This window comes from Dermacentor variabilis, chromosome 1, assembly GCF_050947875.1.
Source record: "Dermacentor variabilis isolate Ectoservices chromosome 1, ASM5094787v1, whole genome shotgun sequence".
Classification (NCBI taxonomy): Eukaryota; Metazoa; Arthropoda; class Arachnida; order Ixodida; family Ixodidae; genus Dermacentor; species Dermacentor variabilis.
Window position 1 is genome coordinate 86,902,502 of NC_134568.1, and position 18,320 is coordinate 86,920,821.

Sequence of the window (18,320 nt, forward strand, 5' to 3'; positions counted from 1 at the left end):
TGCCAAACTTACGTTTTACTTTTAGAAAACTTTCAGTGTTTTTACTTTTAGTGTTGAAGACAGCAGTTCACCGGGCTAAAATTACCATTGGTAAGCGCCCACAAAATGTGATGGGCGCCCCAAAGCAAATAAAGACGTTAAGAACATTTACTGTACGTATTAACTTTCTACACACACAAAAAAACAGGGCGTCCGTACAATGAACGCGAGCTCGCTAACGGACGACGCACTTCTCAATGACAGCAAAATTGAAAACGTCGTGCTGCATAATCTATACATGCGTAATCGGTGTCAGCGCCCCCAGTGAAAGTACGTTGCATATGCCGCGAAGCGCGTCTCCGCCCCAATGCAGCTCGCTCGTAGCACCCTCGCACCATCTTTCCACACGCGGTGGCACAGCGGGAGAGCGCCGTACGGCTCATTCGACCTTATTCTAGCACACTCTAGTTCAAACCTTTATTCAGCGCAAAAAAAAAATTACAAGTCGAAACGGTCGTACCAACACTCCTTTAAGAAGAAAATATTCAATACAACTTCGCAGATTAGATCATGGACTTGACAGTTCATGTTCTCCTTTCGTTTGATGCCTCGACTACGGTATTCAGCAGAAGTGACGTTCGCCTTGAGGTTCTGCATTACCGCATCAATTCCAACCTCTAAATTTGCATCTTTTTTTCATAATTCTTGCGTTTTCATGTCTTCGGCTGTTCAATTTGCAGGCGCCATGATTCATTCTCTTTAAATGGAACTAATCACGACTTTTTCTTGGATCTTTCAGCGTAACTTCACGGAAGATCCACGGCTTTATGCATTTCGCCGAAAATCAAGATTGCCGAGAGCGAATCACCCGGAATTGCATTGAAATGGCCTAAACCAAAACGATTCTTCACACTGGGTCTCAATTTTTCTCAGTCAGCGCACTGATAACAGGACCCTTCGATCAGGCGCGTAGCCAGGATCTTTTTTTTGTTTGTTTTTTGGCGGGGAGGGGGGTCTAAAGTTGCATTTAGGGGGGGGGGGAGGTGCGCAGAGATAAGTTTCCCATGCTTGGTGCATAATAATACAACTATTACCTTGAGCAAGCCCTTGGTCTGGCTGAAGGCGTGTTCCATTCTGTACTTGTCTGGGGCGGGCGTTCGAAGGAGCCTTTGTTTATAGGCGACATGCCAGACATAGAAGGAAGGAAGCCAGCGACCGGGAAAAATTCGGGGGGGGGGGGGTGAAGCCCGATCAGACATACCCCCCTTCCACCTAGCTACGCCACTGCCTCTGGTGCAATAAATTATCGAGGAACGCAACATACCCACACGCCTCTGACTGTTGCCTGGCCGTCTCCCACAGCCTCCGGGCAGGAATCCTGGCTACGTGCCTTCCGGGGTCAGGAATTGAGGGCGGCAAGCGCACGAGGAAGAAAGCGCATTTCCCTCTGGAACAATCTCTTACTACATTCCAGAGGGACGAAGACAGATGACAACGCAGCGGCACTTGTCAGCGCTTCTTCATTAGTGGACGACCGATTACAAAGGTACTGTAAGCACGCAAAACTTTTTAGGTGATTGAAGAAGCGCTATACTGTAGTCCAAAGACAGTGTTAGAGAGTATACACAATGGTTGCAGATTTGATAATAACTCTTTGTTCTTTACCAACGCCTTATAATTGTCATTTCCTTTGCTATCACAGTTGCCTATCCTCATTTCTTACGAACGCGCTCCTGAAAAGCTTTGTGAATCTGGGGCCTGTTTTTTGTTGATTCGTTTTGAAGCCAGCGCACGGTGTATTATTACTTCCTTTCTTTCTTTCTTTCTTTTTGGAAGTGTCAGGTGTCAAGTGCGCTCTCTGAGCATCTTGCCCTTCGCAAGTGCCGTACATTAAAGATACGATTTCTTTGCGAACGCCGCCGTCATCATGAAAAATTGAAGACCGGGTCGCAATTTCCTGTAAACCGCGCAGCGGTAAAACGCGTGTGCGAGGAGTGCGTCCAGCCTCAGTCCTGGCAGCACAGGCAGCACAAACCCATGCACAGGGCACACAAGCAGCAGTCCTTGGCACAACTGTCCTCTTTCTCCTTCACAATCCTGCGAAGAAAAAGAAAGTGCGACTTGTAGAGCTTAGCTGCAAACCGCAATCCGTTTCGTTAGGATAGGCATCATTGGTGGGCAATATTATTAATAATATTAAATAACTGTTCCTGTTATCGCATGCCTCATTCTACAGCTGCTACTAAGGAAGTTCCCGTTTCGTAGTGTTAAGGTACGTCCTCCACTTGCGGAAGTAAGCGCGCGCAAGGCGGCGCGCTTATTTTGGCAGCGCTTGTGGTGTCGCCTTCTCGTCTCCTGTCCCGCCTACGTTTTGCGCTGTTAACACCAGGATGGAAAACCAACAAGGCCAAGCCGATATTCTAGAGAATTCTTGCCGCGAAGGTGTCTTCCGCGGCGCGCGTTTTTAATGCGTCGCCTTGCACGCGCTTATTTCCGCAAGTGAGGACGTACCTTTACGCAGAGCGTAGCAACATGAAAGGTTCGAGGCGCGCATTCGAGACGGCGCTCGAGACTCGGCAGACGACGCTCTTCAGAGTGCGTAGAACACGGCGTCGAAGGATATCTGCGAGATCTGATTGGTTATAATGGCGGTTGTAGCTTCAAGTGCTACACTACTGTAAAAGAGAACGACAGTCATAAATGGACAAAAGTAAAATGCTAAGAAGGTATTAATACCTGTATAATAGACAGTCCTTAGGTATATTACCCAAGTGAACTCATATGAGGGCAAATAATTCTCATTTAGCACCATTTCTTCCGCAGCGCAGCTGAGTGAGTCGCGCATATTGTCACGTGGTAGTGACGGTAAAGACCACAGTAGCAATACTGTGAAAGACGAAACTAACTTTTATTAGTAGAACCTGTGCCCCCAAATACAGGCTACACTTATAGAAAAACGATAGCGAAGAACACAGTCGGCGATTGCCGAAATTTCATCTACCGGTCGAGCGCGTCGGCTTTTATACACGAGCCCTCGAACGTTCCAGAGTAATCGCTGGTACCCGCGTGTGTCTTACAGAAAGTACTACACCATTCGTGTCTCGCATTCATGCAATCAGATTACACAAGGTTAGGTGACAACAGACAGCGGATAGAACCGTCGATAACATTCCAGAAACGGCCGATATATGCAGGCGCCTCCCGCGCTGAGCGATAACATTTGTTATTTCGAGTGTCTTCTTGATGCTGATGGCCTCGCGAGAGAGAGTAAAACATCTTTATTAATAATATTTGAATGGCGAGAGCAGCGTGGGAGGAACCCTCAGACCAGGGTCCCTAAGATGATTCCGGCGATGTTTCGAGCCCGTTGTATCACAGCTCGGAGGACCTCGGGAGGTACGTCGCGGAGGGCATCGTCCCACAGCTCTTTGTTGCGTAGGGGGTAAAGGAGAGTTGGCAAGGGAGGAAAGAGGTTTGCAGTGCACTCAATCGTGACGTGGAAGATTGTGGGCGAGCTGCCACAGCCAGGGCAGCGATCTGCATAACAGTGTGGGTAGAATTTATTGAGAGAGACAAGATTTGGAAAAGTTGCAGTTTGTAACTTGCGTAATGCCACTGTTTCCTCCCGCGAGAAGGACGGCGTTGGTGGGGGCGTGGGTGCGACGAATGCGTGTATAATGACGGAGTATGTCTTTGTAACGGAGCAAGGGATCGCCCCACTCTGAACTAGTCGCCTCACCACGCCGAGTCGCCCGGAGGGAAATTTCTCGGGCAACCGCATGTGCGCGTTCGTTACCCGGCAGCGAGGTATGACCAGGGGTCCAGAGTAAGTGGATGCGGGGAGGTGTGGTTGGTGTATTTTGCGGGATCTGTTTGAGAATTTGGTGCGCCGCTCTTGCCATGTCCTGATAGGAACGCCCGGCATGCCTGTTGCGAGTCCGTCAATATATACACTTCCTCAGGAACACGGATGGCGTATCGAATTGCAAGAGCAACACCGAGAATTTCTCCGTAAGCAGCATTTGTTCCGCGCATCGCAGCAGAGTCTCTCAGGGATTCGGTCCCATCTAAAACTACCGAGGTATAGCCCTCTTGAGCGCGTGATGTGTCCGTGTATAAAGTGTGTGTTTCCGGGATGTTTGCAAGCATGCGGCCAATGTATCGCACACGGGCTTTGCGCCGCCCTTTGTCATGCTCGGGGTGCATATTACGTGGCAATGGATGAATACTTAGTGCTTGGCGTATCGCTGACAAGATCGTTGGACGGGTTTCAGGCTCAAGGGGTGGGACAGAGTATCCTAGCCGCGTGAGAAGATGGCGGCCAGTAGGAGTGAGTAGGAGGCGCTGGCGATGGGCTGACCCAGTGTGCCTCTAGCAGCTCGCCTAGTGTGTTATGTATCCCTAAGTTAAGGACACGGTGTGTGGAAGTATAGTTCGGGAGGCCAGCTTCCTTGGCCAGCTTCGTCGCTTTGCGTATCATTGCGTCTATGCGAAGTTGTTGCGCTTGGGTCAACCGCTGAAATGGGAGATGGTGTATAAGGCGGCTGATCACGCATGCCTCCACCAAGCGCAGCAGGTCCTCTTCTCGAAGGCCCGAGCGCCTGTTGGAGACCCTCCGGATCATGTCCAGAATTTGCTCAATCTGTCTGGATAGAAGGGAAACAGTGTAGTTTGACCTGCCATCCGCTTGGACGTGTAGGCCGAGGATACGAGCACGATTAACCTGTGGTATCGGTGTGCCATCCACGTGCACAGTGATAGGGGGAGTAGAGCAACGGCTCCGGGGGCGAATGATTATGAGCTCTGACTTTTCCGGAGCACATCTTAAGCCGAATTTTCTGGCGTACTCGGAAACTGTATCGATTGATTGCTGCAGTCGGTCCTGGATGGCTCCGTCGGAACCCCGTGTCGACCAGATAGTAATGTCGTTCGCATAAATAGCGTGGGCGACATCAGGGATCTGGTCGAGTAGCCGGGGGAGCCCTGCGAGCGCGATATTGAATAGAGTAGGGGGAAAGAACTGAGCCCTGGGGTGTCCCACGTCCTACAAGACGAATCGTACCGGATCGATGCGGTCCCATTCCTACGGTGGCTGTGTGATCTCGAAGGAATGCGCGGATATAGTTGTACATACGAGTTCCTCGCGAAGAAACTCGTCGACGGGCTTCGGTGGGCTTCGTATCATTCCGGCGAAAAGTTCTTCCTTCACACCACGCTTCTGTAGGCGGACTTTCTTCTATTCAGTCATTTCCGGGTCATCTCCTCCGTGAAGATCGCGATGGTCTCATTAGAAAGCTGCACTCGGGTTTCTTGTAGAGCTTCGGCTCATTCTCGGCGTACGACGTTTGTGAATGCCTTCAGGAAGCCGCTTCGGAACAGGTACAATGTCGTTAAGGTGGCTTCTCGGTTCTCGAACCACGTCCTGGCGGCGTGTTACAATGCGAAAAAGACATGTCGCAGTTTGTCGTCGCTGTTTCAGCTGTTAAATGTAGCGACCCTCTCATACGTCTCAAGCCAGCTTTCCGGGTCCTCGAATGTTGAACCGCGGAACATCGGAGGCTCCCTGGGCTGTTGCATCACGATGGAGGACGCTGGGGCTGCCATTGGGGATGACTTGGGGACGAGCTTCCTGGTCGTCTCAGGCAAAAGGCCGTGCTCCGGGGCCAGTCCTTGCAGCCTGCGACTACCTCGCTGGTTCTTGGCGACGTTGGTGTTGCCTTCCGCGTTCGGGCTTGGGTCACGGCTTTGTGGGGGGCGTCCGGTACATGAACGTAAAGCACCTCCACCAGATGTCATGTGGTAGTGACGGTAAATAGCACAGTAGCAATACTGTGAAATACGAAACTAACTTTTATTGGGCGAACCTGCACCCACAAAAACAGTCTACACTTAAAGCACAACGATAACTGCGAACACAGTCGGCGATCGTCGAAATCTGATCTACCGGTCAAGAGCATCGGCTTTTATACACGAGCCATCGAACGTTCCAGAGTAATATCTGGTGCCAGCATGTGTCTTACAGAAAGTTCTACACCATTCGCGTCGCGCATACATGCAATTAGATTACGCAAGGTTCGGTGACAACAGACAGCGAATAGAACCATCGATAACATTCCAGAAACTTCCGATACATGCAGGCGCGTCCCACGCTGAGCGACAACATTTGTTATACGGTGAAAAGCGCTCACCCGAAAAGGATAAACAAGTCAACCTGTCAATATGAATAAGAGGCTTCTGCTGGCTGCGCAGCCAGCAGAGCTCTTTCCACGTCAGGGTTCACCTGTGCGCTATTCGCCGACGCATCACCTGTCGGAAATGTGTCCAGGCTAAAGCAGATAAGGTGTTGTGACGTGGAATATTACAGCGAAGCTGTTTATGCGGACCCTGTGTCGTCGTTGTCGGACTTCGCTAAAAAAGGGGCCACGTGACCCAGCGGGAGAGGAAAAGAAGAGCTCAACAGGGGGAAAGGCGTTCGAGTGACCCCTTTCTCCCTGTGAGAATGCTATCTTATACGCGAATCTTATACGGTTGTCACGCGGTGCATTTTCGGCGACCGAGCCAGATAGGCATCGAATTTATCGACGACTGATTCCACCCTGCCGCGAAAGAAACAAATGTTATGCTGGCGGTTTGCGGCCAACGAACAGTGCCCAGCGATTGAAACGCGATACTAGGAGCGCGTGGCTGCCGGCAATTCTTTCGCCAGGAAGAAGTACCGGCAGCCACGTCAATCGTCAAACTAATCCAACCAATCATCAAAAATAATTGCAGTGCCCGCATCTCCAGTGGCAGACCTTGCGCCCCAAATACGGAGCTCTGGATTAGTGGTTCCGCACAATCCATCACAGCTACAACTGTGGGAAGACCACAAGTAGCGCGTACTCCTGAGCAAGAAGCTGCCTAGCGCGAGCGTCAGCGCAAAAAAGGATCGGAGCAACTTGCTCGCGAAAAAAAAAAAAAAGCACGGCAAAACACAGACAGAAACCTCACGCTTACAAAAAAACACTGGGAGAACCGCAAAAAAAAAAAGCACTCCTAAAGCATGCTCACCAAGCGAACCACGCAAAAGCGAAAGTGAGGCGCAAGAATTGTGGAACAAAAATTTGCAATATAGACTGCTTGCGAAGTTTGACTTGCATGGTGTAACACTCGGTGTAACTAGCACAGCTACGCCGTTCGACCATCTTCCCGGACTGGAAGGGGCGGTGATTTTGATTCTGAAACATCGCTCAGAATTGCGCTGCTACGCAAGACCGGCTAACGTGATTAATTGAAATATTTATTTCTTGTGTGTCCATCGTCTTAGTGCACGCCTTGTCTTTAGTCTCGCCTCGAAACGCAGTAGTCCACCATGCCAAGTTAAAGCGCTCGCAGCCGGAGTGGTCGTAGAGGCTACAGTGTTCTCGCTGGCGTTGATCATAGCAGGCGGTTTGAGTGTATAGACGCCGAGACGGCCTCTGTCTACTGATGGGCTCGCCTGGTGTCGGGGAAAGCAAAGCCATCTCGTCCTGTATAGCCACTATTGCTCTTGCCTGGGTAGAGTGTCCTACAGAATACCTCTAAGGCATTTTATACTAAGCATTTTCAACAGTTCGCAGATTTTGGCCAGTGCCACACACGAAAACATGGCAAACTTCAACGAGTTTTGCGCCTGTATGGCGTGCCATGCAATGGCAAAGTTTCTTCTCTGTGCAGCTCTGTGCGCACGACTCGTCGCCTTAGCGATCTTAGAAGAAGGAAAAAATACTCTGGTACCGTAACAGCCAGGCCAGCGCTTCTCAAGAAACGCTTTATTCGACGGACAAACAGTATACGTGCCAGCTCTCGCATTTGGCGAGTGAGACACCGCCGTTCTAAGGTGCACTTCTTTGTAACTATATAAATGCTTCGCCCTCTCACGAACGCCAGAAAGCAGGTAATCTGTAACGGCAATTCATATAAACAGACATCTGTTTCGTTCCCATGCGAATCTCTCTATTGCCATAATAACCGACTATTTAATTGGAGTGTTCCAATAGCGCTTACACGCACGAGAAGCACGACCATGTTTTTCTTTCCTTCTTTTTTCCCTTATGGCGGTTCGCCTTTTTCGCCTCTTCTAAGGCATCTAGCAAGTTTTGTTAGCCAATATATTGCATCAATTCATTGTGCGGGAGAAAAAAGAAGTGTTGCCGCGATACCAGTATGGCATCGCATAAAGTACCCGTCAATTACTTAGAAAGCCCTCCTCTGGACTTCCCACACAGTAACGACAAAGAAGAAAGCTATTTCTCGCGCGAGGACGAATGCTATTATTCGAGAACGCCGTTTGCCTCAGACAATGGCTCATTAAGCTTCATGAAATTGCAGTGCGCTCCCAATGCATGGCTCACGCTAGAATGCAATTTGGCAGCAGCATTTTCATAACTGTCACTGCCTTCTCCGCCCAAACGACCTTATTATTTCTTCCTTCCCTTCTTTCTGCCTTGCTTTCTTCTTTTTTTTTTACTTGTTTGCTCTGCTTTATTGGAATACCACGAGAGTGTTTCAATTCAATTATATCATTAAAAGCCACGCGGAAGCCATTACGCCGTGGTCGTTCTTTCTGTAAATATTGTCATTGATCATTTGTTATCATTTGATGAAATATCTGAATAGTTTAGCAGGTATCCCACTCATACCCTTATAATAACAAACGCACCCCTGTGTCCCTCTTGGCATACGAATATCACACTTCGCAGTAAATTACCCTAAGGGGTGACATATAGTTAAGATCCTTCATTTTCGCGCAGCATATATATATATATATATATATATATATATATATATATATATATATATATATATATATATATATATATATATATATATATATATGTATATATATATATATATATATATATGTGTGTGTGTGTGTGTGTGTGTGTGTGTGTGCGTGCGTGTTTGTGTGAACGAGAAGAAAGGGGGTTAACCGAGGGGCCCGTTTTTTTAGTCATATCATAAGAAGCCAACAAACACTGACACCAAGGACAACATAGGGGAAATTACTTGTGCGTAATAAATGAAATCAAGAAACGATAATTTAATGGAAATGAAAGTGCATGAAAAAACAACTTTTTTCAATTTTTTTTATCCACTTTAGTTTAAATTAATTTATTGTTTCTTTATTATATTTATTGCGCACAAGTAATGTCCCCTATGTTGTCTTTGGTGTCAGTGTTTGTTGGCTTCTTATTATATATATATATATATATATATATATATATATATATATATATATATATATATATATATATATATATATATATATATATATATATATGCGGAAGTTGTGGGTTCGGCTCCCACTGGCGACACGTTATCCTTTTCGTCCGCTTTCATTTCCCTTTCTTTAATTTCTACATTTTAATTTGAACCACAGCTAATTTGCCCCGATGCTTTCCGCGCGTTAATTGTCTATCGATATATATTAAAGAAAGGGAAATGAACGTGGACCAAAAGATAACATGTCGCCGGTGGGAGCCGAATCCGTAACTTCGGAATTACGCGCGCGTTGCGCTACCAGTTGTGCCATGGCGAGGGCTATCGAACCGTCCACTAACTTGTGTATCTGTGTTTTACTAGATCTAGCCCTAAGAGTGTCAGCCAGCGCCACTCGGGCGGATGTAGAACATCCTTCTTTTGCCCGATGGCGTCACGCAGCAATACGTGACCTTAGGAGAGTGGGCACGTGGCTAACATACCCTCGTACGCTACCTAATGACATCAAGGGTGCCAGACCCGATATATATATATATATATATATATATATATATATATATATATATATATATATATATATATATATATATATATAGCGATCAGGCGTCGGATCAGGCGTCACTTAGTCCAGCCCTTAAAGCTGTAGAAGTCTGGGCCGCAATAAGTAAAATGAAACTTGACGAATCTAAATCAGTCATGCTCAGAATCACAAACAAAACAAAGCATGTTATTGAGTGTAATTATGAGACGAACTCAACAATTCTAACCGAAGCTGAAACGATAAAATACCTAGGTTTAACAATTTCGAAAGACTTAAGTCGGAAATCACACATAGACAGAACTTGTGGAGCTGCAGAAAAAAAAATTATGGTTTCTTCGCCGAAAATTAAAGCTAGCAACCACACCCGTCAAACTACTTGCATATTTAACTTACATTAGACCGACGTTAGAGCATGCCAGTGTCATTTGGGATCCGTTTCAATCAGGATTAATAAACCGCATTGAGAAGATACAGGGAAAATCTGCAAGGTTCATTCTTTCCCGGTATTATCGTACTGACTCTGTTTCCGAAATGCTTCGGTTGCTTGATTTGCCTCCACTGGCTCAACGGCGGAAGTTGGCTAGACTTAAATTCCTTTTTTTGTTATCAAAAGGCCACTTCAATATTGAAACCGAACCCTATTTTGCTCCCAGGCAGGCTAGAAACGTCAGGTCAGGCAATCATTGCATGTTCTCAATTCCAAAAGCATATCTGGACATGTACGCTTATTCAGTTTTTCCGCGAACGATTAAGGAATGGAACAGTTCGCCGGCGTCTGTTTTGCAGTCAAGTAGCATTAAAATATTTGAGGAACGCGTTAAAAAACCTTTTATGAAATTGAATTTTAGTTGTGTCGTGCAAACGGTGTCACACCATTCTAGAAATACATACAATAGTCTTTCTTTTATGCTGTTTCCGATTTCACTGTCACAATGTTACAAACATGCATTTCTTAGCCAGAGGATTGTATTTGTATTTGGTTATTTGTTTTGCATTGTATTTCCAACATTCATTGCTTCATGTCCTATTTACGTTTGTAAAGTGTTTACATTTTTTACGCTATGTGCAAATTTGCTGTACCGACCCTGTTACGGCCAAAACGGCCAACAGTATTTGAAAATAAAAAAAATTAAAATAAATAATATATATATATATATATATATATATATATATTGAAATTCCGGTGGGAAAAACTGTGTTATTTTTAAAGAGGAAAACGGGGATAAATCGGGAGTCTTGTTCTCTGGCATCCAAAGCTCGGAATTTTCCTGGTAAATTTAACACTACTAGCAGCATCGATTAACACAAAACGTTCTTCATATAAACAAGCAAATTCACTGTTTATACACCATAGTCATCACCCAGCACTTCTAGTAGCATGTCAGGCGAACAGGCAGGTTAACATCTATAGCATACCATTAAAGGTTGTATCTCTCTCTCTCTCTCTCTCTCTCTCTCTGAGTCTCTCACATAGGAATATGTAGGGGCAATAAAAGCTGCTCGCAAATCATCTGATGATCTCATGCATACAAATACTCGTTGTCAGGCATTAATACATTTAAAACAACACATGTTAACAAAAACAACAAATATAGACGGGATTCGCGATCTCGTCTTTGTTCTCTGCACTTACAAGAAAAAAAGTACGCAAAATGCACGCGGTCATGATTCGCAAGAGGTGGGGCTCTTGGCCTTATCCTACAAGCCTTTATTGCCCTACCTTATCGTATGCAATGTCAGCATTTCTGGGACCTGTCGGGGATTTATCTTAGAGAAGCTGTAAAACGTGACGTCACAACAATGCAGCCGCAGCGGCGCTGTCGGCACTGCTGTCGGTATTGCTGTTAAAGGAGTAGTTACAGATAATTTCGAAGTTGTAGAAACTTTACCACACCCTTTTCGCACGTAAAATGATCACATTTAGCAAGTGTGACTAATGGGAAACATAAGATATTTAAATTTGATGCAGAAGTTGTATCGCAAGTATGCTTTTTTCACATACTTGCCACTGACATCCTTTCTTTTTCTTTTTTTTGTGTGTGGTGTTACATTTGTTCTGGACAGTTTAACAATATTTCTGGGCTCCGGAGAGTGTCTCAGGTGCATTGTACTGTTCAATGAGTTCTACACCCGCCGTGGTTGCTCAGTGGCTATGGTGTTGGGCTGCTGAGCACGGAGGTCGCGGCTTCGAATACCGGCCACGGCGGCCGCATTTCGATGGGGGCGAAATGCGAAAACACACGTGTACATAGAGCTGCACGTTAAAGAACCCCAGGTGGTCGAAAATTCCGGAGTCCTCCACTACGGTGTGCCTCATAATCAGAAAGTGGTTTTGGCACGTAAAACCCCATAATAAAATTAAAAAATGAGTTCTACAATAGACGTCAAACTTCAAGCAACAATGCCAAACCTGGTCATCGACACATTGTCGTGACGTTCTGACCGAGAGCAATACTTGCTCGCGTCGTGTGGCAATAAGCCTAGGTATGATGGTGGAGCTCGTAAGAACTTCAGTGCAGCGCAGGTTTCTTCAAGCGGCGCTCGCTTGTGACAGCAGCAACGACCGCAGGAATGGAGCGAGAATCGTGACGTCATGACGCATCCACCTCCGCAACTGGTTCGTGAAACAATTAGTATCATAGTAATTTATTTAGGAGGCTCTGGTGCTTGCCAGTGTTTCTCTAAGGTTTTGAGAATTCGGGCCCTCATATAACGTAAAAAAAACGAGAAATCGGAAGTTGCATGTCAGTAGTACTCCCTTGAGTAGCCGGACGAAATGGCCATCCAATGGTGCGTCAGTTGTGCGAATGAGCTTTGGAGCTAAATTAACGCAACAAACATCGCCGGCGCGAATTGGTCGGAAGGCAAGATGAACGCTTGAGGTAAATTGTGAAGGTATTTCTATCAAAGATTGCGAAAAGCGTTCAGAAAAGCGGCGCACAGTCATCGCCGTGCGTATGCTCTCGTCACCCACGTCCTAGAGTTGACATTTCGTAGCGGCATACCCTTCCCTATTTGGAAAACACGTACACCGTCGTCGGCTGCGCAGGCGGCACGTAGTAACCGCCAGCCTGCTGCTGCGTCGGGTACAAGTGCTGGGGGCCGGGAGGCGGCGGTGGCTGGTACGTGTCGCCCACTGGCGCCGACGCTGCGAAGTAGGGCTCCGCTACGGGTGCCGGCGACGGTTGCGGGTAGCCGGGGTAGGCGGGGGGCGGCGCCTGCTGTGGCGGCGCAAATCCGGGTGGCGGCGGTGGTTGGTACTGGTGAGGCGCCTGAGGGTATCCGTAACTCATGCCTCCCAGTGGTTTGCTGCGTTTGTAGAAACAAACAAGTTTGTCTGGTTCCGCGTGCTCTCCGTGCGACTTATTCTTATGGCGGAAGAAACGCTTTAGCAGAAAACCGGCCACTGAGGTTGGCTTACTCAAATGGAAGCCGTCTGAATGCTGCAGCTTTCATCGACAAGCGTAAACGGTTCCAGGGTTGCCAGGTTTGGCTACTTTGAGCTAAATTGGCCACATTTGAAGGCTCGTGGCGCAATAATTTTCGAGTTCGCTACTTTCTGGCTACTTTTAAAAGCAACGTTTTCCTATAAGAACTACGGAAAAACCAGACAAAATATAACCATAAAACGGCATCATCCGCTGTACTACGCCTCTAACGACACACACTGTGCAACGACTACCATCACAATGTGTATTCGAAGGGAGGACGCAACCTACACCTTGCCAGCCGCCGAAATTCATTCAACAGGAACACCTTCTGGTTCATTCCATGGATTGTATCCTTTTATAGTTGAGTGCTCAGTAAATTATAAGGGGGAGACAGAAGTTTCATTACGGTCCCATGTTGAAATTGAGTAAAGGCATCTGAGAACACGCCAATACATGGCTATATGAACTACTAGAAAAACACTTTTCTTAAGGAATAAGAAATCCTGACTCGCTTACAAAGTTGAGATATGGCATAGGGATACATTGATGAATGACTAAAGGGCGAGAATGGTGCACTCGACATATTCGCTTGTACTATAGCTCACTGATAACTACTTGCGTTCTTTTAATCATTTATACAGGGATAACAAGTTCCGGATGCGAATACCGAGCCACCAGTTCAAACTTGATATCCAAAGACCAGTTTGTTAATACATCGAAGGACACTAAATGGAACAGCTCCAAAAGGAGCAATTCATAATCCGCTACAGCAATGTTTTCTTCTGAATTGATTGGCCATGGCGGCAGCCTGGCGACTTTTTTCGCTCTTCTTTAAGCACCTGGAATGAGCCGACTACATTTTTAGCCACTCTTTCTTTTAGATTTCCTGGCTACATTTCACTTTTTGGACCTGGCATTGAATGGTTCTGCCTGGCTATACAATAGGATCGCACACGCTAAACATTCGCTAAAATATATTACTCAGCGGTTGAGTAGCCGACTAGAGCACACTAGCTCATGCCGACCTCTCTGTCTTTCCTGTCAATATCGATCTACTCGGCCGTTTGTTTTGTTTATTACCGTTTGCCTCAAAAGGAAGTGCTGTATCTTCATCGTATCAGTGAGAAAATGAAATCAGTAAAAGTTAACGAAAACGAACCTAACGTGTCTATGGAAGTCGGGTCGTCGTAATGTCAAAAAGGCTGACAGGCATCCATTTGTTGACGCTCGCGCTGTTTAGTCAAGATGGAATAGCGACAGCCTGGAGTTGCGCGTAAGAAAACTTTGAGAAATTTGGGATAAAGCTCTCTTCAGAGAGAAAGGGCGACCAGCCTCCAGATTGGTAGGCTCTCATGTTATCCTTATCCTAACGACGCCGGATTGGGGGAAGACGACTGGGCAATAACCACGGAGAGGTTAAAAGGGGGGTATGTATACGGGACGCTTGGTGAGAGAGATCGGCAGCTGGAACTTCATCATAAAGTTCTTATCTTCTTTAATTCTTGCAAAACTCATTTAAATAATGTAATATAAACGTGTGCTTTCTAACGTCTTGGATATCTCCTAGAGAGTTGCGAGACTTAGGGCCTGTTTACGCTCGAGCCGCCCATCGCCACAAGTTGCACCGCACGCTTGCGGTTGCGCGAAAACTTGCACGTATCCAGCACTTGTGCACAAATTACCATTTACATAGTGTACACAGTGTATACCTTACACACGGTGAACCGAAATTTGTGCACAAGTGTTTGATACGTGCAATCTTTCGCGCAACCGCAAGCGTGTGGTGTGGCTTGCGGCGATGGGCGGCTCGAGCGTAAACAGGCCCTTAACCTGCTTCTTCCTGGTAACAAGGGTGTTAGAAGCCTTGTTGAAAGATACCTTGCTTCTACGCTAAAATCTATGAGAAACTTGTCGGCAAAAATAAGGCAGCCATAGACTGGAAAACACTGCGCAGAACAGACCTAAACGCGATAGGCGGGGAATTCAGGATTGATTGTCGCAAGCACCGAAGGAAAGCGGAGGTCATCCATATGTTGGAGGCAAGCGGCAGAGATGACGAGGAGATCGCGGAGGCTTGGAAGGATATTCAGGAAAAAGCGAACGAGAAGGTGAAAAGATAGTGTATGAGTGAAAGCAAGAGCAGGAACAGAGTCAGAGAAAGCGAGAGAGGGAAGAATATTAAAGGAAACGCGAAAGGCAAAAAGATCAGAGAAAGCGCCAAAAGGAAGAGCACAAAATTCGAATAGAAGAAATTCACATGGAAATCCAGCATCTCAGGGGGCACCAAGCACGGTTATAGGCTGCACGTATTCAAGGACAACGACAACATCGAAAGTTTTCTTGCTTTTTTCGAGGAGGTTTGCACGGAGGTACAGCTGGACCGCGACTTTTGGTCTGTTGGGCTGCTGGGGTACCTTCCTGTGACGTGTCCTGTTGCTTAGCTCGCCTTTCTGATTTCGACTTCAAGAGGTCCAATCTGGCTCAACAGGCATTGTTGCGCCATTTCGATATTTCTGTGGAGAGCGAGAGACAAGATCAGAGTGACGAGAACAAAGTCTGTTCTTTTGAGGCGACTGAGCAACACCAGGTTGAGGACGCGTCAGATTATGGAGGGCATGGAAAGTGCGAAGCCACAAAATCGTCGGCGGCAGAGCACGTCGAGAGCGAGGACACTGCTGGTATTTTATTTTTAATAACATTTAATTGCTATCGCAATAAAATGATGTCGTGGAGGAGGAAATCCGCGACGTCAGTTGCGCGGCTGGTCGGAAGCACTCGGGTAATGGCGTAGCGCGTCGCGTAATCTGTAGCCGCAGTGATACACCTATTGCCGGACCTGGAATCGGGGAAAACAGCCGAGAAGATCTAAACCTACTCGAAAGAATGGCTCAGTCGGGATGTTGAGGGGTTCAAGATACGTTTTTCCTGTGCTGACAGGGCTCGCACGCAGCAACGTATCGCCGTACAGAGCGAGCAAGGCCGGGCCAATAGAAGCCACGGTGACACGATCATATGTGCGAGCGACACCAAGATGGCCTGCAATTAGTGCGTCATGAAGCTCATAGAGGACACCTGAGTGAAGGTGTCGAAGGACGGCACAGAGAAGGGAAGGACCGTCGTCGTGAAAATTACGGCGGTACAAAACACCGCCCTCGATTACGAGCCACCACACTGATGCTTCAGTAGGCACACATTCAACTCCCTCAGTCAGGGTCCGCAAGGTGGCCTCATGGCGTTGCTCATTCGCCATGTCTAAAAGTTTGGAAATGGATAGAAGGCAGGCGGAAGCGCCCCTGTCATCGATGTTGGGCGTGCCTACAGGGTAACGGGACAAGTAGTCGCCATCAGCGTGCTGACGCCCAGATTTGTAGACCACAGCCGGCCGCGAAATCCATCATCCAAGCCTCCCTGTGGGAGGTCCTTTATGGACGAAATCCAACAGAGAGCGTGATGGTCGGTGACAATACAGGGACGTAATTTCGCATCCGGCCAGGCAAGAGCCAAACGCGCTCTCTCTCTTGTTAATGGAGTAGTTTCGCTCCCAAGGTGACAAAAGGCGGCTTGCGTACTCAATAACACAGTCATGGTGACACTGAACTTGCGCCAAGACAGCACTGATTCCGTGGCCACTTGCATCGGTGCGCACCTGTGGCTGAAGTATCGAAGTGGCCGAGGATAAGTGAAGTGGTGAGGAAATAACGTCGTGAAACGAGAGAAGGCGGCAGCTTGGGAGGAGCCCCATGAAAAAGGCACGCCTTTTTTGAGGAAGTCTGCTAGTAGCCGCACTCTGATTACAAATTCTTGAACAAAGCGGCGGAAGAGCAAAGGCCTACGAAGCTGCGGACATGTTTTGCTGAGTGCGGCACAGAAAAGCCTTCGACGGCGCAAATTCTTCCTGCGCCATGTCGGATTCCAGAAGCGTCAACCAGATGTCCAAGCACAGTTAGCTGACGGTGGCCAAAATGGAATTTTTTGGAGTTGCACTGCAGACCAGCCTTGCGAAAAATACCGAGAATGGCTGAGAGTCGCTCAAGGTGTGTGCCCAACGTATAAGCGAGAGCATTATAACGTCCTCCAGGTAGCGCAGACAAGTCGACCGTTTTAACCCTTGAAGCAAAGAGTGCATCACGTGCTCAAAGGTGGCCGGAGCGTTACATATGCCAAAGGTCGTAACCTTAAATTATTCAAGTCCGTCCGGCGTTTTACAGGCTGTATTTTCACGATCAAGATTATTCACAGCAATTTGCCAATACGAGGACCGAAGGTCGATGGAGGAAAAGTACTGGGCACCACATAGACAGTCAAAGGCATCATCTATACGGGGTAGTGGGTAGATATCCTTATTGGTGATGCGATTGAGGGATGATATCAAAAGCAGAATATCCGCGTGCCGTCTTTCTTTTTCACTAACACGACATGTGATGCCCAGGGACTTGACGATGGCTCAGTGATGTCTTTTGCCAGCATCTTGTCCACTTCTGCCTTTATGACTTGGCGTTCCGACGATGAAACACTGTAGGGTCGTCGATGAATTGGCTGAGCATCTCATGTGTGGATACGGTGTTTGACAAGGGTTGTCTGGCCCAAGGGACGGTCATTTAGGTTAAAATATCACTATAAAAACAATAAGTTACGGAGAGATTCAGCTACTCCAGGCAAGAGGGCCGCGGCAATCATTTTTGCAATGTCATCGTCAGAATAACCGGCAGACTTGCAAGGCTCACAGGAGTGGTCGACGGCAAGTCTCAAAGCAGCGATATGTTAACGCACTGATCGTGGCCAGGGATATTTGCTGTGATAGTACTTGCTTTGTATGGCCAAAATTAGCCACGTGAGGCACGTACAGTGTCGGTAACAGTCAGTACAATATGAGGGACGGTGACGCTGTGCGTGAGAACAACGGCAGTGATTGAGGTAGCGATGTAATCACCATCTAGAAGTGGCGGCGAAGGTGGCAGTTCGATTTACGTCAGGACTTGCGGTGGCACATGAACAAAATCAGTCTTACTTAGGTGAATCTCGGGTGGAACAGGGGGATCGGAGAGGAGAGGCAGGCCAAGGCGGACAGTGCTTGCGGAACAATCGATGAGCGCAGAATGATCAGAGAGAAATTCTATGTCGAGTATCAG

The 18,320-nt window shown here is 47.3% G+C and overlaps 1 protein-coding gene across 1 annotated transcript in view; it reads right to left on the reverse strand.

The window, feature by feature from the left end:
- Positions 1–442: 442 nt before the first annotated feature.
- The window catches only part of LOC142580116 (uncharacterized), a 34,458-nt gene continuing 16,580 nt past the window's right edge, over positions 443–18,320 (reverse strand). Inside the window, exons 2-3 of the mRNA XM_075690937.1 lie at positions 12,791–13,069; positions 443–2,076 (exon numbers count right to left, since the gene is read on the reverse strand). Of these exons, the coding sequence (XP_075547052.1) occupies positions 1,986–2,076; positions 12,791–13,053 (354 nt within the window). The 5' untranslated portion in view covers positions 13,054–13,069 and the 3' untranslated portion in view covers positions 443–1,985. The remainder of the gene's footprint in view (positions 2,077–12,790; positions 13,070–18,320) is intronic.